We start from the raw sequence: 23,776 nt of genomic DNA on the forward strand, positions 1-23,776 counted from the left end.
CCGCGGATATATTGAGTTTCTAACTTTCAAGCAAACTTTACTTTTAAAATGTCGATTTTATATCGAATTTTAATTATTGGTGAATTGTAAAATCTTATTTAAGTTTGACTTTTTTATTGATAAAGATATAATAACACACATTATTTTTTTTCATTTAGAAAATATGTTATTTTTCATTCAAAAATAAAGAGAAAATGTTTAAATTTTAATATTTACACCACGTATAATACTTTGTATTTGATTTTACTAGCTCTTTTCAAGTTTTAACAGATTCTCCTCTAAAATTCTAGTTTTAAATCTCAAAAGAAAAAAGACTACAGTTAAAATGTAGCTAATGTAGTTGAGCGTAAAAACCACAGAATGCTGGAAATGTTAAATGGTGAATGGGAGATATATAAAAAAATTTGACGAATGAGGGTTTTAAGGGAACTTTACGATAGTTAAGCTAAACGCTAAACGGAAAGAGATGCGATAATAAACGGGACGTATGTAAATCACGATAATGGTGATCGTAAACTCGTTAACCAGCCGATCGGTTGCACTATTTCCCTATCCTACGTGGGAAAATACAATATCTGATGTGGTGCACTGGTACTGTTTGCACACGAGTCAAGTCTGTGAATTTAGTTAAACGAAGATGTGCTTTGAAAACGATCTTATCAGAGCACATGTTTATCCAAACTCCATTTGCGGCGAATTGAATCACGAGAACTGCGTAATTAATTTAGTTAATAGAAAGATACTTTATCATAAAACTTAATATTTTTTATTATAAATAGTTTTTAATTTGTTTTCCAATTTCGTAAAAAAAAACAGAGATTATGATAAAAAATATTAAATATTTGACATAAAGTATTTTTACAAAGTTATTTATATATTGAATATTAAAAGAGAAAAGATGCATAAAATCTATAGCTATTCTTCTTAACTTTGATTGTATGCGTCATTAAAAAATCAAAATTAAATTAATTTTTAATTAATATATTAATATATTAATATTAAATTTATTCAGATCTTATAAAACGTCAAAAATAAGACATAGACTATATACGTAAATATAACTTATATATGTAATATCATAAAATAACAAATTAGTCGTATAATTTTTCCAATTATTTTTCTTACATTGGAGTTGCTTTCAAAACAATAACATCGTATTATCTTTATGCTAGAAATATAATTATCTTGTTTTATATTAGCGATAAAAGAGAGAATCATAATTTTTAATATTTATCCTCTGTTTTATGTAAGAATCCCGCCATCTGCACAATTTCTTGATGAGTACGCAAGCTGGAGATGAATAAAGGCGTCAGGAACTCAACGGACAATGAGAATACGACTGTTGAGTTCTCGCCGAATATATTGTTTATATTGCAGAGTATTGTAGATATCACAGCTGCCGGCAATAACAGTTAAGAATATAATGTATTATCTTTTTCATCGTATTATTTTTTAATTATGACATTCGACTCGAGAATTTTTTTTATTTCCAAGCTATGTGTATCGAATACTGTGTTTAATATGTATTATCAATGAATAATCAGAGTCCTATACTTTTTGTAGAATTTTCTATAGTAACGTTTGAAATTTTTTGTCATAAAAAGCTTCACAAGACAAAGTGTTAAACTTCTTTCTCTCTCTTTCTCTCTCAATACAGTAAATAATTAAAATTATACTCAATTTTAGAATATGTATAGAATTTTCCAATAATTAAAAAATTATAATATAGCCGTGATTAACTATTAATTTTAATTCATTAATATTAATTAATAACGCATCACGAATAGCTCGTAATATTAATATTACGAAAGTGAAATGTAATAAGACGAAACCACAAAATAAAGTACAATTTTCGATAGTAAATAATTAATAGCATTTGTCAATTAGCGTCTGGTTGCAAGGAATGAAATACGAACATGTATGCGTACCTGGGACAGTAGGACTCGTGGAAATGACATCGTTGGCCTCTTTCAGGGAATGGGAAGCTCGCATTTCGCTTTCCGCCGCAATCACTTTGGTCCTCGCCTCCCTCGAAGCTTCCGCCTCCATGGCCATGGCTCGTTGAAGTTGCACCGGAAGTCGGATGTCCTTTCTGAAGCAGAGGCATCCGTTAGATATCCGTTTCGGGCAGTCGCAAGGATCGGGAATTCATGATCGAGCATGCGAGCGCAATCGCATGAGCTGCGACAAGAGATTCCGTTACAGATTGTACGATCTCTTAGGATAAATACGCTTGAATTATCACTATTAACCCCTTGCGCTCCAAAATAAATTTAGAAAAATAGCATAATACCTGAATAATTTATTTTTATAAATTAAAATAACTAAATACTGTCACATTTTTACAATCTAATAATCACTTTCTGTCCCGTATATTATTTCGTAAAAATTTGATATATAAATATTCTTTACAGAGATTACAGTAATTTCTCGCTGGATGAGTAAAATATACACATGCAATATTATTATGAACGTGTGTGGGGCAAGACCATGATGAGCGCAAAGAGCTAATATCGAAATGGTGATATTGCCGCGATGGTATAATGCATACAACCGTAATGTAATTACTCCTTAATAACTCTCTTCGTCGATGTAAATAAATGCAATCTATAAACGTATCGATTCGTTCTCTGCCCGTCTGTGAAATTTTAACGGATACACAGCAAGCAAATAAACAACCGCCGACTTGTTTTACGCGAACGCGGATTCGGTGAACATTTAAATTTTAAATCGCGCCGCGAATTCTATCTTTTTTTCTCCCTTTTTCTCTCCCCCCTCCTACCCCTCCTCCCGATTGAAATACATTTTCGTTAGCGCATTATTTTTATCGGATCACTTTACACGACGCCTGCATAATGCAGCACAATCAAACGATTTTAAATTTGCATTAGTCACTGTTGCCCGTAATAATAATTTTTTTCGTTTCCGTGCGAACGGGAATGTTGCTAGCGCGAATAAGGTGAATTTCGTATTAGAAATACAAACATTTAAATTTGAGCAAACTGTTCTTAATACTTTAAGTGAAAAACTTGCCAGCGCGATATTAAAGCGCAATTTCGCAAGATATATTTTGCGAAGCAAGTAGTAGAAATTAATTCGCGTAATAATATTTCTCTATTTCTCCCCGCCATCTCAAGTAATGAACAAATTAATTACGCGAGCCGGTAATGAAGGGAAAGCACACTCGGTCGTACAGTCGCGATGTGCTAAAGTATTGAGAAAAATAAATATTCACATCTCGACGCGCTTGACTTTGACTCCCCAAGGATTCGTTGTCTCGTCCAGGACGGTACAGGGAGAGTCTCTCCGACAGGATCTTAGCGAGACTTGGAGTCTACTGAAGATCATTTGTAGTGTATGCGGCCAGCAACCGCGTTAAATAGTTAGAAAAGTAAATAAGCCGAAGGGGCGATTCGTCAAGATAGTTAACCATGAACGAAGCGATGATGCAGCTTAAACTACCCTCGCGAAATATCGAAACATATCGACAGGCTACCGACTATTTCCCGTAATTTTTAATGCACCACAAATCGCCTTTCTGTGATCCGTTTTATATGACTTTGAATGCATTACACAATATATTAATACCCTATGCATTAATGCCCTCTTATTACAGTAATAAGGATTTAATAATGATTAAATATAAAAATATAGTAATAAAGATTAAATATAAAAATATGGTAAACGAAATAAAATTCTATTTGTGGAATATAATATTTGAACGGTGTTAAATCTTATATTGCTTCATTATTTCTGCACTGTATCTTAATTACTAATTAAACGACAATCAATGTATTTATTATAAATCGGAAAAATTACGCAATGAATTTCGTAATTCATAGCATCAAGTTCGTTGTACGGTTCACCGCTGCGAGCCCGAAAAAGATTTTTAACATGCGTAATTAGCTTATTTTCATCACACCGTCGCGTATGTTTCCGTCAGTAGTTCTCGCAATGACCAAAAATAAAGACAGAGATTACAACGAGCGTGAAGGCGAGCAAAGGAAAAAGGGTCGCGTGCAATCAAGTATTTAAATGCCGTGCCAGCTGCACGAAAGAGACACAACGTGTAACCAAAGAAAAAACCTGTACGAAGTGCTTTCATCATGGCTGTAGAAATAAACTCGCCGAGTAAAATTGTCAGAGTAAAGTGAAAACTGTCAGTCGCAAGAATGCAGAATAATAACATAAAAAAATTGCAATAATAAAATAATATTATAAAGTAGTATATATTCTATAAATCACTACATGTATATATAGATTTAATTTAAAATTCTAATATCTTTTTTCTTGCAAACTATTTCGTCTTTCTGTGTCTTCATTTTAGAACAGATGATATAATATTTTGATGATATAATATTATTATTTCTCGTAATTCGCGCAAACGGCATGTACTCTTTTATGCGGTAATAGATAATCACATTTACGTTTTTAGTAAGACTTAAGACATTTCCTGTGGCGCAACATCAAGACACTCTTTCAGGTTTACACATATAATAAATCAATGCATGGCATGACGATAAAAGGAAGAAGGATCATTGAAGATTATTCAGAACATTTATTTTTTATGTCGAATTATAAAGGCAAATCGAATTGATTTTAAAAATTATAGACAGTTTTCCGAGGTCGCGAGCACCTTTCAAGTGAAATGAAGTGAATTCCATTTTGAAAACAATCGCTCGTGGACGATTTTAAATAAACAGCAGAGGAAGAACGGCAGCATAACTATTTATAAAAGTAACGGTTACATTGTTGCAAGGAATTCGACAAATCTTGTCATTTTACTTTTTCTTACTATTCATGTCGGTCATATGATGATTAATGTTCATGTTTCCGATTGCTTAAAAAAAAAAGCAAATATCTTATAAACCTTGATCATAATTTAATTATTGAAATTTAACATTAATTAACAAAATATATTAGAGATCTATTGGCATTCTTATACGATTACAATTTTAATTGATTAAGTACAAATGTAAGAGGTTAAATATAATATTTTTCACTCATAAAGGCCTTTGGATTTTCTATACATACGTAATTCGGTATTTTGCTCAAACAAATTCTCGATTTAAGCAACAGCTCTGATTTCGTCAGGGAGAAAGATTAATCGAGCCATCACAAAAGTGATTAGGTAAAAGCAGAGCGGGCGATGCGCTCCCTTGATGCCGTTCCCTGCCGCTGATCGTTTTCTTTTCAACTATATTGCAAGCAAAGCAATCATGCAAACGCCTTTTACGGAGATCGCAGAGGTTAAATTGTGCGTGAAATGGAACGTCTGCCAGAAAAGTAATTTGTCCCTTTTCGTCTATACCCTCTCTCATTAATTTCATTGCACTGTGTTCCGTCAACTTTTTTTCGCGAGTTTTTTACGAGAGAAAATTTAAAACGCAAAAAGAAAATATTTGATGTACGAAGCTCCGTTGACTGATGCTATCTCAAAATATTGGTGATCAATACATAACTAACTTCAATACATTAACTTTAATGTAATTTCCTTAATTTCTGTGTTATCAGAGAGAAGCACAGAGAATCATTAAGGAAAGTGAGCGATTTATTTCCTCATTGCAATCTCTTGTACATAATGTACCATACCATGTATTGTAAAGGACTTTCCTTCCGTTAGTCTCTGTTGGGTTCGATCACCCTCCATGTGGTTTCACCAAAACGACGTCCTCCACTTAAACGGGACACGCAGGATCGATCAACTCAGAGCACCTGCTTGTTCATCAGATTTCTCTCGTAATTCTAAATCCAGCAATACACCGCGTTATCGCAGAAATATATGTAATTATCTTAAGAAAATATACTTGTGAAATAATTGAAAAATAATCTGAAGAAAAAATTAAAAGAAAAAATTTATTGTATTGAGTTATCGGATTGTATTATTGTATATTCTCGATCAATTTACTATATTATTTGTGCATCTAAAATCGGTATCGAGTAAAATTAAACGTTTTTTCGATAATAATTATTACAGCCTTTTACTTACAACTAATCTAAAAATTTTATGTTCAAAAAACATTTTTAGATAATACTTATTATATTTTAAAATTAAAGAAAAATTTATTTGAATATAAATGTCTTTTTTAAATTTTACTATTATTATTTATATATTCTTTTTATGCTCAACTCCTCGATTCTAATTTTGATTGAAATGTTGAACAGTGCTAATACGTTAACCACAATATTGAGCATTCTTCGGTTAATTTCCGGGGAGTTTAATCTCTATGTATGAATGTGAACTCTATGACAGACACAATACTAAAAATTCAAGCATCAAAATAACGCGGGCCGAGGGTGTGAACGCGTTCGTACGCACGCACGTATGCACGCACTCAAGCGATACCGTGTCGCGAGAACCTGCTAAATTAACCGACAGCCACGTGCACCAGTTCTGTTCCCGTGTTTACGAGCTGTAAAGTTCTGTGTGAAAAGGCAGTATAAACTATTATATAGCTTGGACGCGACATACGCAAAGCTGTTGAAAAAAGTAAATTATTCCTCTTGGTGCGTGTTATAACGAGACAATGCTGCGAAATCTACATTTCAGACTCGTTTTATTTGCGCACTCGCGCAAAGTTTAATTAACGAAAGAAGTAAAATATGTAAAAGGCGATTGTGGCCGATGCGTCACCGAAATGCAATTAAATTTTTAAATTAGCTGATTAATATAAAATCGACATATAAATAAAAAAGTCAAGCGTATTATATTCCATTATATTCTCGCATATGATATTTATTATAGTATATTTAATAATCATTCGAAATTCTGTTTTTCTCCCTGATTCTCTTTTCCTGTCTGGCAATCCTAGGATCAACTCATAATACGCTAATGCATTATCGTACGACTCGAAGACATTTCGAGAGAGCACTTGACGGCTCCAATGTCTTCAGTCGATTAATCGAGAGGTAAAAGGGCCGAAACGTTCTCTTTCGATCTCGTGCGAATTTGTTCGCTCCTATAAGACATCACGTTAAGAGAACTCGTAGTCGATGAGTCTATTGTGATAGAGTAATAGCGTTGTTCCTGAATTGTTCGGATTCCGTCGTTCGTCGTGTGCTTTATTTTTTTCCTTTTTATCTTGTTTTTCTTTTATTTTTCTTTCTTTTACATTTGTGTAGGCTCAATTTTTAAAGTTATTCGATCACTCGCGTTACGTTTCCTTTCATTACTTCAAACCCATGAATTATCCAATTTTCCGTGCCGTGGTTCGCAAAAAATAGCAGATTACCGTTTCGAGCATCGAAATCCATTAGACTAATGAAATTGCATTCGCGAGCTCGGATGGATACTCTTTCGAAGTACCGACGAGAAAATCCCGATTCGTATTTTCAGATCGTCGACCATTACAAGTAGCCTTCTTTAATGGCGATAGTGACGATGAGGTGCCAATTAACGTGCATCAGCAAACTTTGGCTACGGCGTAAACTAATCGAGAAATTTCGTTATGGATAACTTCCGCTGGAGCTAATGGTATTTACGTCGATGGCAAAAATCATAATGCACCATTGTTGCTATTTTATCGCGTTTATGCATAATGCCAAGTAAATATGCGCATTATTGTCCAAACAAATTATAGGTGTTATAAATACTTATGTGTTTACATACGTATTTAATATCGTTGTTGATATTATATCCTAAATGCATCGTGCATGAATGTCGTTTATGAATTAAAAGATACGTGTAGAATTAATGGGAAAAAAAAATGTAAAAAGTAAGTAATTAATATGTGTAGACCGACGTGGAAAACATGACTAGCTTACATAAAAGCAAATGGGTCGTTTATGCATGTAGAGCAAATTGCCCAGAAATAATAATAGCGGAGTTGATGCACAGCAGAATCAGCTGATAAGATTTAATAAACAACGACCTATTATATCAACAGGAGCATACGATTTATTAATGTCGAAAAATTACGAGACAATCTTCCCAAAGTATCGCGCGATAGGGCGAACTTTTTTTACATCGGTCCGGCGTATTCGATAGCCAAAAAATAGTAAAATATTTCGCGCGACCTGAAAAACGACATAATAAAAGAAGAAAAAAAGCGGAGGAAGAGAAATATTGAAATATACACGATTCGGTGGAATCGTGGGGTGGGGGGCCGTCATTTTTCCAAAAGCCCGCGTTTTCGGGGCTACGTTTCGCTGTATACCATGAGGTATACCACCGTTAATCGACAACTGGCGATCTGCACATGGCAGGTTCGCACGTGCATATAAGCGCGTCGCGTATGCATCGATGGAAACGATCGCGGGAGTATCTTGACAGACCACGGACGAGAGTGTGTCCCGGAGAGTATGCGGGGAAGGAGGGGAGGCATGGGGAAGAAGGGGAAGCAAAATACCGGATGGTGAAAAGGTTGGATAGCGGTGGTGAGAAAGGGTGAGTCGGCTAGCTGATGTGGCGATCCTGTGGGAGTGCTTGAACCGTGATCACGTTGTTAACCCACCCATACCTCATCTCGTCTCTCTGCCCTCTCCGTTTTCCTTTATCCGCTACGATCGTATGCTCTTTCCGGGCGTGTCGTGTATAAGTACATAGGTATGTATCCGCGCGCGCGTATATGTGCTCATATTTATGTGTCGTTCCTCTCGCCTTACCTAGGCGATACACGCCGTACTTCATTTTTCGCTATCTAAGGATAGTTTGCCGTCGATCTACGTCGCTAGGCTGCCTTTTCATCATCGCGATACACTAGAAGCACGCGTGCGTGTAAGATTAATAAAAGTTTATGATAATCGAAAATTGCATTAGAGGAGAGGATAAAGTAATATTGATACTCTCGTGTGTGGGAATTTTATATGGATTTCAGTATATAAAAATATTTGATAATAATAATAATAATATCTTTTTTATTGTAGGCGAAATAATGTGTTATAAGACAATAATATTATTTTTACTGTTTTATCACTGTTTAATTTATTTAACAAAAGAGGTAAAATTGCAATTATCAAGCTATAATAATATAATATGTAACCTGAGCAATAAAGAAATAAATTGTATAAATGTATGCAGAAATTGTTAACGAAAATATATGTACGTACTTAAAACAAATGCCAAATATTATATAACAATTAACAATATGAATAAATGGATTGAAAAAGTAAATATGGAGTCAAATAAAATTATAAAAAATGAAGAAGTTACGTGATTAAATTTTCTGACTCCAAAAAGTTGTATGCACGATGTATGTCATCGATAATATTCGTTAGACGTATATAATCGCGTATACGTGACAAGATTATCACACATTGGGATCTTCCAACGAACAACAATATTACGATTTCAGTGCAAATTTCCTTGTCGGGAATTGCAGCCGACTCTACTGCGTTTACGTCACCTTCCATCTGTGATTCGCACGTACATGTCAAGAGAGATACTGTTTCAGAGACATTAATTAGTTACATTTCAACGTTAGGTTGATGTACACCGTTGAACCATTATGCGATTCTACGTTGACGGAGTTAAAAGATATTTACCTATACGTATTTACTGATAAAAAATCATAAGATTAAGTTAAGATTAAATTAAATATATATTTTGAAAATGCGGAATATACAATGTGTTTGATATACTTCATGACCATAAAATTATATTAAAAATTATTTTTAATTGACAAAGGATTTCCAAAATAATTATTTATTGCGAATTCATTATGCGAATATAATGATATAGAAAAAAATGATTTATTGGAATGCAGTATGGTTTATGGAGAACGCAATTAGCTGTTGCACGGAAATAAACGATGCAACATTTCACGGATCTAACAGTAAGCGAGAGTTTTGAGTGTCAATTAATTAAAAGCTGCATCACGATAAATTTGTATGTATATACAATACATGTACGGATTGCAAACTGCAATTACTCGCAAATTCGAAAATAATTCGCCATTTGATGTATTAACTTGTAATGTACCAAACCACCGTGTTACATGCAACTGTATCGTGCGTTCTGGTATGTTCATGGTGCAACCTTGTTCGGTTGGTACATGAGACAACACGACACGTTAATCTGTTTCTGATATCATCAACGAAATCGTTTATGATGACGTATTATTATTTAATGTTAAACCTCCCTTCAATATTCACATAACACAACTTAATTTAATTAATTTTTCTTGGATATAATCAATATATGATAATTAGATATAATAACTTTTCGATCATTTTCAATATTTTAATCCATAAAAAGCTCTATTTCAGTTAATTATGTTTGAATTTTATTCAGAAATGTGAAACATCCTGCATAATAATCCTTTATATCGAGATTTAAATATCAAGAGTTATGCTATATCTGCCACTTTTTCAATAATTACATAACGATAACTAAAACCATTTATTAAAACCAAGATTGAAAATCCCAAGAAACGTAACGAGAGTTTCTCATAGAACTCATGATTAGATCAAATACTTTATACGTGACGCAACCACGACAAGGTTTACAAGCCGGCCGTTATCATGAACGAGGTCCAGCAGCTCGTTAAGGGTGACTCACGATAATATTGACGTCGTTGACCATTTTGGCAAACGTTCGCACGTAGAGAGAACGCTGAGCATTCGGGCTCTACTACCGTCCCCACGTGACCGAGGATACGTGTCGAGGCTGCGCTTCTCTTAACGGTAGGATGCTTCCTAATATTCCTGCCGTTCCTACATATTCGGGCGGTTAGGGAAGATCGTGAGACGTACGGTTCGTACACTGTCCTAACATGTGTTATCAGATTAACAGCGATTACGTTCGACAATAGCAGGGAATCGATCGAATGCTTTATCGTCGTCGGCGCGAGCTCGCGCTGTCGCGTATTCCGTCGAAATAAAACGCCTCGAAAGATATATAAGAAGCGGCAGTTTTCTTTTCTCACGACCTTTTCTAACGTCGAAACGAAGAGCAGTTTCTGGAGCGATTAAATATTGAAAACGCATCCGAGACTAGGATCGTCGGGGCATCATGAAAATTTTATTTCGAAAAACAATCATCCGTTATTCGGTAACAACTGACATGTGACAGAATAAACGGTACAGAGTAAACGGTGTGCATCGAATTCCGCTTCCTGTCGGCGAGAGGCAGAACTGCCGGATGAAATTTGTGTAGCTGTGAGAAAAATACGCGCGTGGGCGTATGTTCCGAACGGTTTATCGAGGCCTTTCAGCGGAAACATGACTATTGCGAGTGTTTCGTGCGGCATACAAATCCGTCCGATACATTAAAGCGATATTTAGGTAACTCTTATCGTAATTCTGATTTAATTTTAACCATTTCTACGTGTATCGTCGGGATAATCAGGAGGGCGAATTTAAATATATTTCGGCGATACGCCGCGTCATTTCGCGCGCTTTTAATGAAATTTTAATAAAATGCGCACGTAGAGGAGGGAACGCGGCGTTATCGGCACGGTTACGCAACGCGCATTTTACGTAGGCGATCGTCTGCAATCCGGGAGCAATTTGTACCCATTGGCCGAATCGTTTAATAATACGAACCTGACGATGCGGTCGTTGTCGGCCGCGACCGCCGCCGCAGGATAGCAGAATCGACGGTGCGTGCCGCACGCAAACGCGACCGGAATGCGATTTATGCACGTCTCCGTAAGCGGTTTATATAGATATTCGCGATCGATTCCACACGGAACCGAATGGAGCAGAGGCAATGAGATGCGATGCCGTAGATATATACATAGAATACCCGCATATCTCCAAATCGCGAGATAATTTCGCGTTATTATTTTAATCAGCGCTACACATCAGATGATGCGAAAAATAATAAATAAATGCGTATGTTTAGGTCGCGTTGTATTAGACAATTTTTATACGCAAAGTGTAACCAACAAACGTACGCATGTATTTATTATTTGGTGATTACATTCGCAATTACATAAAAGAGACTCGATCGGATATCGAAAAGTTTATATTTATATTTATATTTTTAAAATTATATTTATATTTATATTTTTAAAATCTCGTTTTCATTTTTTTAAAATCGTGCGCTATTTGATCGATGATGGATTGCGGAATTTAAACGGATATAATTCGCTATAAATGACCGAATCATTATAAATTATGTCATTACATTTTTTTTCGATACGATTACTTGACACTCTACGAGAGTTTTCAATGTAATAGCTCGAAGCGCTATTACAGTGTATCTCGCGCACGTGTGCGCCCACCATCCGCGAGTGCATGACCGCGGTTGCGTTACGTGTGAGTAAGATAAATTAAGGAAAAGTAGATTATACGGAGCATGCTGAATATATGGTGCGTTCGTGCATCGTATATCTATCATTTGCAAGCGGTCTCGACGACTTGGGACGGAGTGTCGTGATATTTCAGAGCTTAGAGCACTCCGTATCCACTATGGAGTATGTATCGTACGCGCGGAATATCCAACTAGGCGTAGTCAGGAGCACGTTAATGGTGGGCAGAGACAAGTGTATCTGTCTTAATCAGATTAAGGAGTTAGGAATGTATTCCGTTTAAACAAGAAGCTTTTAATTTGCCCGGGTAATTTATTTACCAAGCTTAAAAAGAGCACTTTATTCATATACGCAACTAATTGCTCCTAAAAATGCTGATTATATGCTCGTAAATTTAACCCCGCGCGCATTAAATTTTTTTATAATTCACAGATTTTATATAATAATAACCGCTTGTGTGCTCTCTGTTCAAATGTATATAAAATGGAAAGATTTACGGACTAAATAAATCAAAAGGAGGGAGTATATTTAGTGATTTATGAAATTCAATTACGAGTAAAATGGGGATCGTAAAAAAAAAAGAAAATGTAAATGTTTATCTTCTCAATCATGGAGATTGTACCTTTCTTCTACCTTTACAGTTGCATTCCATTACGCGAGAGACAGAATTACCCGCCGACCGTATTTAAAACCGTTAATGAAATCAGGACGCGCGCCCGACGCTCCTCTACGCGATCGTTAAAGCTGACGGCTCGTCGCGGACAAAAACCGCGACCACCCCTTCCGTGTTGCCTTCCGTTGCGTTTATTTTCGCCACGGTAATATATAACGGTAGCGGGGTATTAAACGAAACGGAGAGATCATATCGTACAGATTTAGAGATTTATCCATTCGTGGAAGATAGCTTTTACACGGTAGCAATGGCGTTCTGTTACACATGTCGGTATGTTGGTAATTTTTCTGATGATACACTGCTGGCGTACGCACATGTAGATATATCGTATCGCGTATCGTACAGATGTAAAAATTTATTCTTTCGCGAGAAACGAGCTTTCCACTACTACGTAACAATATTTATATAATGCAATAAAAGATTTATACGCATCTGATATTTTATCGAATAGCATCGTCGCGTGGTCTCTTCCCTTTACGCGATTATTCGCGGTTACAGTAATTAAAAAAGATTGCAGATATTGAAACCTCCCTGTTACAAAGAATATCAATCATTTTTCTTTACGATACTTGTAGCTTCTGAAAAGCCCGAGGCAGCTGATCAAAAATTAAAAAGAACGGAGGAAACTTTTTCTCTCATCGTTGCGTCTACAGTTTATCACCATAAGCAACGACACAGTAATTTTCTCAAAGTATTAACAGATGTGCCGCTTCCACGTTTCCCTCTCTAAATTGTAATTCTCCTTTTTCGCGTCGACCGCGTTTCTTTCCGTTCCAGCTGTACCTCGTCTCTTTGCGATCCCGGGCTCCTCTATTAGGCCGTGAAATTAAATTACTGAAATTACACCCCAAGGCAGCGCGCGAGCCGCCAGGTGGAAAATCTGCGAGATGGCCATCTGCTGTCCCGTCAAGTCTTCGTTGGCAGGCGAGAGCAGGTTGTCTCGCTTCTTTTTCTTTTTCTCCTCCGTTCGGTACGGCGCGGTGGGACCAACGAGATTAAGATTCCGTTACCTTGCGTTAGCTCGTGTAATTTTCCTTGGGCACACCGGCTGCTCTCAATACCTTCTCGCGCGCGAGGCGGGATTAATACTTCAAGTTTCATTCCAGCATTCGGCCCGCGCACAACGTTCGCGTGTTAAGAGACATCTGAATAATCCTCAGCTACGCCCACAATTATATCGAGAAATATATTCTTAAAAATTTTTAATTCGCTCACATTTAACAGCTACCTCAAGTTAGAGAAAAATGGAAAAAAATACTTGTAACTAATATTTTATACGAGCGCTTCTCTAATTTTTTTAAATTTTCTTTAATATAAAATTAGTAATTGCAGAGCAAAAATGTTATCTGTAATGTAAATTTTCGGCAGCGTGGTATGTACGTATATATAGCCCGAAAAATGTTTCTCTCGGTAACCCAAATTGATTTGGGAATGTAGGATTACAAAGGCGTGCAACATGCATGGTCATGTGAATAGTCATTGTAACGTAGATGGTAGAATTGAATTTTCCACAATACGTATTAAATATTTAACGTTTTATCTTTGTTTTATACGAACGCTTCTAAAAAAACTGCTATAAAACCAAAATACATTTTAAGCGAAGAAATGCTATACATATAATTAGTAAAAAAATTTCTATTTAACACGAAAAAATAATGCCAATATGATAATTATTATATTCATTGAATTTTTTATTTAAGCTCGACAAAGTAAAATTAATTCTAATATCAATTACTATTATCGTCGAAACTCTATCGCATTTATTTTTCAAATTCAACTACCGTCACAGTGACTGACGGTTAGTGACCAATAAAGCTAGAAGAATCTTACCGCGAAAATAGTGTTTTCCGTTTTCGCATGAATGTGAGGGTCGAGAATTGTACATTTGCATTAAAATGCTCGTAGCCACGTAGCTATCGTCTACATTGGTCGGATTTTCACACGTACACTTTCAAAGGACTCGACACAATTTTAAGAGGCTCACTGTTTTAAAACAGCTAAGCCCACTGCGACGTCGACGTCGACGGAATTCAGAGGAGCTTTCGCCAAATGCATTAATGATATTCTATCTCTTTGCTAAATTATGTATGCTAAGATCATAATATAAGAGAGGAAGAAACTTTTTTATAAATCCTGCAATAATGTAGGTCAGTGAAAAATCTTTAAAAATGTCGAGCAATGTACGATTAATAAAATGTTTAATATATACATATAATTAATATTGATTTTATCGCAAATGAATTGTAATATGTCATAAAATATTTCAAGATACAATCAAAGAAACATATTTTTAAGATAATAAAAAATTATTAAATAAGTTATCGGTCGAGTGGATCTTAAGTTTATAAACGTGAAATTTATTTATTTATCGTCTATGAAAATAATTGAGAAAAGAGCATAAGAAAATCGTTTAACAATTTCAATTCGCGAAACAATTACAATCGTTATTGTCACCTTTCGGGGCAGTAATAGTGTGGTGAACAATACCGTGGAATTGCATTTTTTCGATTTTCGTGCGGGATGATTGCCATTGTTCGCCATTCGTGTGTATCCAGCGGATTCTATTTATATAGGAGCGCTGGAGCCTAAAACGTTTCGTTCTTGTGCGATCGTGGAACTTTTGTCGGCGGTTCGCTGTCATCAAAATTCAATTAAAATCGTCAAAGACTGATTACATATACGTTGTGCAGCGCTTTCAATTTTTGCTCTCAGTCTTATTCATGTACGCGGGCGAAGAAAGAAACGTTGCCTCTATTCGTGTGGGCGCTCTTATCGAGAACAGGATACACAAGTCACTTCATTTTTCAGCGCCGACCTAGGTTTCGTCGTTTAACACGGAAGAAGCTGCCACCCGCGCTGTTATCAAAAGCCACCGGGTAGGAAATCCACGTTAAAGCGACACCAGCGAAAACGTCGAGCCGGATAAAACGAAAGAGAATGTGCGCCGGTGCGCGGGTGACAGCGAAAGCGGGGGTGGAAAAGGCAAAAGACGTTTAATGCCCGCCATCGATAATGTCGTCTGAGCCCGGGCACCAGGGAGTACGCAGTTAAGGAGCGAACGAGGCAGAGGAAGAGCCCCGACTCGGTGAAGCGAGAGAGAAAAGACGGGCCGCGGAAGAAGCGACAAGCGAGTGACGAAGAGGCAATAGCGGTGAACAAGGAGAGATATCGGATCGGAGCGGATGGAGGCGAGAGGAGGGAGAATGACACGAACTAATAGCAGTCGAACGATTAAAACTAACGATCCCGTTGCGTCGACTAGTTCATCCCTGGGCTTGTCCCCTCGACCAGGATTAACTGCCGGATGACGAGCCCGATCCGGCCAAATGAAAATACGGCGCTCTGCTTCCCGGCCACCGTCTTCTATCTTCGTCCGCTACACTAATTGGCAAACCGACCTCATCGTTTCTTCGGGAATCAACTTTGGAATTGTTCTTCTTCGTAAAGTTAGCACTCTATTTTTACAACGTCGACTTAAAAACGATATTCGACCTTTTCTCTAAAAAATTCTACAGTTTTTCATGTTTTGAAAAGCGATGAGGGGATAAGTCGATTTAATATTTTCATTATGTGAATATTGCTAATAACTACTTCATCTATTGGAATCGATTCGAGTACTTGTATATCTTGAATTTTCATATAAACCTTCTAAGAAAATGTTCAAAATGTTTCTGAAAACTGAAAAGTTTTAATCGACGGAAACTTAAAAAATTTTTCAAGGAATTTTTATTGAAAAATTCATTTATCTTTATCACCGTATGGTTGTAATTTTTATGTGAACACTACTTGCTTGTGCTATTTACGTCGCGCACATTCTTGCTTATACTACTGTGCAGACTGGTTCATTTGAAAACGCTTGTACTACTGTAATAGCGAAATCAAATCACTTGTGATTTATAAGTTGACATAAAAGTAATTTATAAATTTATTTTCGAATTAATAAATTTGCAAGCAACTTCTAACAGAAAAACAGAATCTACGAATAGAACGATAAAATTATATATATATATATTCGCACTGAAAATGTCAATTTTAAAATAAATATAGTATTTAATATTAGAATTAATTTTGAGAATCATACAAATATTATTCTTTCTACGTTTTAAAAATAATAATTTCCTTTTTCCCAAGCAATACACGTGTTTGACCTGTGGCTGCTTTTCCAGATGACAGCGAACGGATCATCCATCAGGATGAGATTGTATATTATATTATCCCGGTACTAACTTTTCAAATCATACACTCCCTTTCTTCTCTTCTCTTTTCACGCGAGAAATTCTTTTGTTGATACACGTTCCGCATATTTTCGTGATCAGCGTGCGTATTTACTTTTGATTTAGTAAATGAAAAATTTTATTTTAAGATGACAAAAGATTGCAAATTAAAAGATTTATTAAATGTGTCAATGTTTTGTCTAGATTTCTTTTCTCAATAGATTTGTATAGAGCCTTTCTACGTAAAAGGATTCTTACGCAAAAGGATCCATCGAATCCGTCAACATCAAGATTTATGGAACATTCGAGGATAGGATTGCTGGTAATTCAACGCGGAAGCGTATTTCGTTCGTCGTCGGCGACACTATGAATGCACGATTCTCGGACCAATTCCGTACAGCGATAGAAGTGCGCGAAATAGGTAATCCATCAGAAAACGACGTCGTAAGACTCCCGTACATACGCGCGATATATCACGAGCGCTCTTTGCGTTTCTCTTTTTGCGTCCTCCCTTCGCGCACGGGAGAAAAGAGAAAACAGAGCGAATGCAGGAACGCGGCGTGGAAAGGAAACGACTAGGATGCCGGGACAATACCGCGGACTTTCCATCGTGACCGGCATTTTCGATTCTTCGCATAATTCATTTTTTTCTTCCCGACGCTACCACCCTCATCCCGCGACTCTTCCCATCCCTCCGTCGATTCTTTCGTTATCGGTACCGTTTTTTTTCCTGTCACGGCCTTCGAGGACACGCTTCCACCGGTTTTCGGAGTATTGATCGATCGCGCGTTTCGCGAGCGACACACAGACGCGTTTGTTCGGGCCGATGAGGGACTGATAGGGGTTAGTAATTTCAAGGAGGCTGCTTGTAAAAAAAGGCACATCAAAAGTGAGCTATAAAAATAACGATTACAATACGTCTGGGATATCTAAATTTTTATAAAAAATTCTATTCTACTTCTACATGTTTCAAAGAGACAAAATAATTATTTTAGACGTATTTTTTTTTATCATTTATATTCAATAGTATTATTCTTGCATATTAATAAATTTAATCAATCCTTAATTTGTAAAACAATAACATAATTCCGCATCGTGTGTTTTCATCGTTATTAATAAATTAAAATTTGGAATTAAATGTAGCGACGTTGTGGTATATTACGTTATTCAACTAAGTGTACTACTTCCTAGCTAATTCATTACGTCGTTCGCGAAAAGCTCGTAGAGCTAATAAAATCTCTCTCGGAAATTACGATGAAAACCTTCCACAACAGGCGACCTTCTCCCTTATTGCGTTCCCACTTCAAAGTTGATATGGCGAGGCGTATTGGTGCATGGCATATGTCTGTGTGTGGCAGATTCCAGGCCTTCGCCTCTGTAAAGTTACCTAGAGAAGCACTTGAAGACGAAGAACGATCTCGACGAGAGTCTCCCCTGCCTCCGTACATGCCATTTGCCATCCCGCGTGTTATCCTCGTAATAGGGTTTTCATATGCGATCTTGTGTCACGAGATTCTACAAGACTTTGCAAGTTATGATGAAAATTGGAGAGTCGCGTATATGTCGTATCTTGATTGTAATAATTATCTTATCCTCGCGTCACAAGAGAATGACAGAGTATATTTCCGTCTTTTAAAATATTTTTTCTCTCTGACATTCGCATCTTCACGTAAAGTTTTAAAATCAGGATTTTCATGTTTGCATAAAAATTATATACGAATCTTTTATCGATAAGATTAATATATAATTATCACTTTTTACATATCTTCTATAATCCCTACGATTTAATTTTATTTCCTTCAATAAATCCTGATTTAAATTTATTATTCTCATTTATGTACCGGCAACAGATATTTCGGGATAATAAACTCTGTTAATTTCATTGAGCGTGGCCATTCTGCATAGTTATCGAATATGTCTCTATCGCGAATTACGGCGAGAAACTCGATTTGAGTTTGCCGGATAAGGGAATGATTAAATACTATGGTAGCACCAACGTTGTAGAGCCGTTTACGCGTATCTGCTCGTTTATGTAATCGTATCGTTTACGCATACATCCGTATCGTGAGTTACTACATGAAACATGAAACTCGATTCGAGTTTACCGAATTAAGGGGTTATTAAATAGTATGATGTCGATACACAACACGCTTTGTTTATTAGCAATATCGTGGAAATGCCTCTATATAACCTAACTCAAGATAATCATGTGATATATAATCGTATTATGTTTTGAATGTGTGACAGTTCCTTTGAATAATAGCGGTGCATACATTTTGGTAAATTCAATTGATGCGCGATTCGCCGTCATAAATTGTCAAATATTATCTCAAACTCCAACTTCGCTACCATTTGTAAAAATCGATGCAAAACTATTCTACACAAAATGCGCAATTTTTCATTGAAAATTGCCAATATGTTATGAAATTACGAGAAACATCCCAAATAAAATTCTTTTTTTCTGAAATCAATTCGCACAAAAGCGCAGAAAATTACATACATGCGCTCGAAGTATCTTTTATATGTATATATATCGCAATATTAATCGATTTGCAAGCGTATGCATAGGCTTCCCGTTCAAAATCCAGTCTGTATGCACAAGTTTTCAATTAACTCTTCTCTCTCGCGGGAAGGAGGGGGTCGCATTGTTCTTTCAAACTTTCTCCCATAATTTATAGCATCCAACAAGAAAGCTAGAGAACGAGACCTTTAGAAAACTCGCGCCGCTCTATTTCTGAGAGCCAGAAGGAACTCCACGTCTGCGAGGGACACCGACGAGTGACGAGTGATGGTATCCGGAAAAACGAGGGAACGAGGCGGTAGAGCACGGACGACAGCGCGAAATACCATTAATAATTATCGCGCTTAAACAAAGGATCGTGAAGTGGACGGTCGAACGACTTGCATAAAAGACTTGACAGGACTCTGTGCCGCTCTCATTGCCTCATGAATATTCCGTCCTTCATTGCGGGAACTAAGGGCGCGAAATCATTTCGAGAGATTGATAATAGGACGTTAAAAGCGGCGAAACCACGTCCCGAGACACGCATGAGGCAACATTATGACGTCAGTTGTAATCTTCTCGGTGACTGACGACGACGACGACGACGGTGAAGATTTTATTCCGACGAAATTCCATGACAAATAAGACGCGTCCTGCTGACGCAAATCGAGATTTTTCCGAAGGGTACCAAGGGGTAAATGCCCGTAAAATAGTTCTCGAAAATAATGCCAGCGTGAAATTAAAAATACCGTTATTATCATCACAATATCGCGGCAGCGTCTGAGATATTTTATTACGTTTATTTATGTTCTCTCTCTCTCTCTTTCTCTTTTCATTGTGCAATATAGCCGACAAAAATTCCGTGCTTTTTTGTAAATATTTAATACAACTCTCGATACGCGTACAGCAAAATTTATGTGTCGCATAATAAACGCGTACATATGTACATATTTAGACGAATGGTGCATTTTTTCGTCGATTTCGCGTTATTGATTTAATATATGTACATTTACGCAAAATATTTGGTTTGCTGAATAAATAAAAAATAGTGTAATAAAATTTATCAGCGTCCAAATATTCAAGATGCACGTGCACACAATGAACGTTGGTCGCGTATTCACGTTATACTATTTAATTTCAAAGAAGTACAGTAAAATTAGAAGTTGTTGTCGAGTTACATCGAAATTCCGTAGTCAGATGCTACTGCAATCCTAATAGTTGATCTGATAGCGAAAGTTCGCCAATTTAACCTCACCTCCGGATCGATCTCATACACATAAAAACTGAAACTTACAACATTAACTTTGTCGACACGATAAAGAGAGAATTAAGAACTAATTTCGATAAATGTTCAGTATAGAAACTATCTCATAAATTTATTTAAAACTCATATTTTGTGTATTTTGAACGTAGAAATTAAATATCTTTGAATTGCACATTCTTAGTATCGATAAATGTATATCCATGCATAATACGACAGCCATATTTGTTTCAATACCTTTAAAAGAATATTATAGTAATCATTATAATATAGATGAACAAAGGATTATTGACATGAAACGAGAAAGTTGAAATGACAGAATAGTTATTAAATCGGAGAGTCTAAGCTTCGAGTATCTTTGAATGATGCTTTTTCTCTACCTGTGGAAGCTTACACTTTGTGATATTTGCATCTATGGTTGCGCGGAGTTTATTTGACAGAACTGTCGCATGTTCGCACTACTGACGTGATATATTGCATTTATACATAGTGAAATGGTATTTTTCCTTGATGCTTTCAATATAGACTTACTTGCACATGATTTTTATTGTCATTGTAAATCGTAATTTAGATGTAATCGTAACTGACTTAAAATTGTAATTCAGATATAGTCAGACAAATGATTCTTATGATTGCAATATCTTGTAAGTATTAATATATTAATATTATAATATAATTATATATTAATTATTAATATATAATTAACACATAGTTACAATATATCATAATTATACACATATACATACATTATATAGTTAATTATAATATATTATAATGTTATAATTAATATATTATAATTCTTATTATAATTAATATATTTATAATATAATTATAAATGTATAGCGATCATAACATTAATCGAAACTCATTTCATTTCTTTGATATTCAACGCTTTGATCGCTTTTACAAATATTACAGTCATACAAATCACTTATCTTATTTGAGTTACAATTTTAAATTAGTTATGATTATATTCAAATTACAAATTTATTGAAATAATCGAATTTATTGAAATATCGTTTGGAAATAATTCGTGATGTATCCGTGTTTTAATCCAATAAAAATATATCGTTAATTTCATGATTATCTCCATGGTTATCAATCATAAAAAGTTAGTTAAATTATCGAAAGTTCGTTTTTTTAAACGATAAAGCTTCCCTTATTTTCTTGTAATTACTTCTTCATAAAAATTTCATAAAAGTTTTACAAAAGTTTGTTTTAAATATGTAATAAAATTCTCCTTCTTACGACATAGATTTACTTTTTCTTATCTTTCTTGTACTTTTTGTCCCTCGACGAATTTTATCGATGCTGAATATAACTCAGGCACAATATAGCATAGACCAAGTTATTATGTTGCTGTGTTATTGTTGTTTTTTGATTAATTCTTACAATTTATTTTATTGGTTATCAAAAAGTCTGAGAATATGAGATTGTTGTAAATCGAAATTATATGTGAAGAGAAATGTGAGGTGAGAAAATAATGTGCAAGTGTACCAGTTAACTTTTTAAATAATTTAATTAGTAACAACATTTAATTTTCACATTAAATACAATTAAATTATTAAATAATTCAACTTCTATATTAAATAAAATTCAATTTTTTTCAACATTAAATAAAACTATTTTTGCAATACATATAATCAACTAATTATAAATTAAAGTTTACTAAGTATCAAAATATTTATTTATTATTACAGTATAAATAATAAAAAATAAATGTTAGTCTTCTGATAAAATGTTAGAATTTTGATAGAATCATTGGTGAATTAACATTGTATAATTTAAATGATCACGTAATAATTAGGAAGTAATAATTTGCAAATTTTTGGAAAGAAAATATTAATATATAATTTTAAATGATATAATAATTTTTAAAGAATACGAAAATAAACAGTCAGGAGTTATTAGAAAATTTTTCACGCAAAAATCCCTTTCTCCCTCTTCTCTCTCTCTCTCTGTTTCTTTCTGTTTCTCTCTGTGCGCAATGATATAATAATATTAAAACATTTCTATGCTAGGAACGATGAAACTTCACGGCGCCGAAGGGATGACTAGTGGGCGGATTTGCGCTGTCGTATATTTACTGGAACAACGGCTGGGTACCGTCGTGCAAAAACGGCGAGGCGCAACCGAGCATTCGGTCGTATATTTGACCGAGGCGTGAAATTAATGCTCCTCGAAAGTTGGACGCGCCAAGAGCGCGCCGGTTGTGACGTGACGCGAAGTTTTATCACGAAATACGTAATGTGGAAATCCCGGCGGCGGTGGCATTTCCCGTGAATATTTTAATGTCATTAAACATTCATAAACCCTCCGTCCGCGTCCCCCTATGCGAACTTTATACTTTCCTTCGCAAATTTCTGATCTAATTTAATATTAAATATTTTCACGGCGTATGGACGATGGTAAAATTCAAGGACCTGATATTGCTCGTCCGCGCGGATGCGGATACACGAATCGTTTTATCGAGTTTCATTATGAAATATCAAAGATTAAACAAAAAACAGAAAGCAAATTAACTTTTAATAAAGTGCGCGTGAATTGAACCTGTTCTGTTATTGTGCGAAATAAAATCGCTTTGACATAATCCTCGCACAAAGGCAGCATTGTTCTGCTTCATTTTTTTTTACAGCAGCCACTTTATGAGAAATTCAAGAGGAACGCATAAATTTCCCGCATATTTTGCGTACGCGCGATGTTTGCGCAAAATCCGCAATTTTAACGGCAATTCAATTCAATTTTATAGTACATTAAATTCAAAAGCAAAAGGCACGCGCTATTTCCATTAGAGAAATCTTTGAAATAATATATAAGCACGCTCTTTTTTATTATTAATACATTTAACGATGACCTTTTTCACGCGTGAACGATGTCGCGTGTTTTTACATTTTTACATTTTTGCAACATCATGCTCTCTATATGCGCTCG

General features: G+C 35.5%; 1 protein-coding gene across 2 annotated transcripts in view; it reads right to left on the reverse strand.

The window, feature by feature from the left end:
- Positions 1 to 1,023: 1,023 nt before the first annotated feature.
- LOC145977422 (band 7 protein AGAP004871) overlaps positions 1,024 to 23,776 on the reverse strand; it is a 171,427-nt gene continuing 148,674 nt past the window's right edge. For both annotated transcript variants that reach the window (XM_083109393.1, XM_083109395.1), the window contains 2 exons: positions 1,929 to 2,092; positions 1,024 to 1,396 (listed from right to left, as the gene is read on the reverse strand). In XM_083109393.1, coding sequence (XP_082965519.1) covers positions 1,318 to 1,396; positions 1,929 to 2,092 — 243 coding nt within the window. In that variant the 3' untranslated portion in view covers positions 1,024 to 1,317. The remainder of the gene's footprint in view (positions 1,397 to 1,928; positions 2,093 to 23,776) is intronic.

The sequence above is a fragment of the Camponotus vicinus genome, unplaced genomic scaffold (genome assembly GCF_025532165.1).
Source record: "Camponotus vicinus isolate PSW18456_S1 unplaced genomic scaffold, iyCamVici1.0 SCAF_9, whole genome shotgun sequence".
NCBI classification, from domain to species: Eukaryota; Metazoa; Arthropoda; class Insecta; order Hymenoptera; family Formicidae; genus Camponotus; species Camponotus vicinus.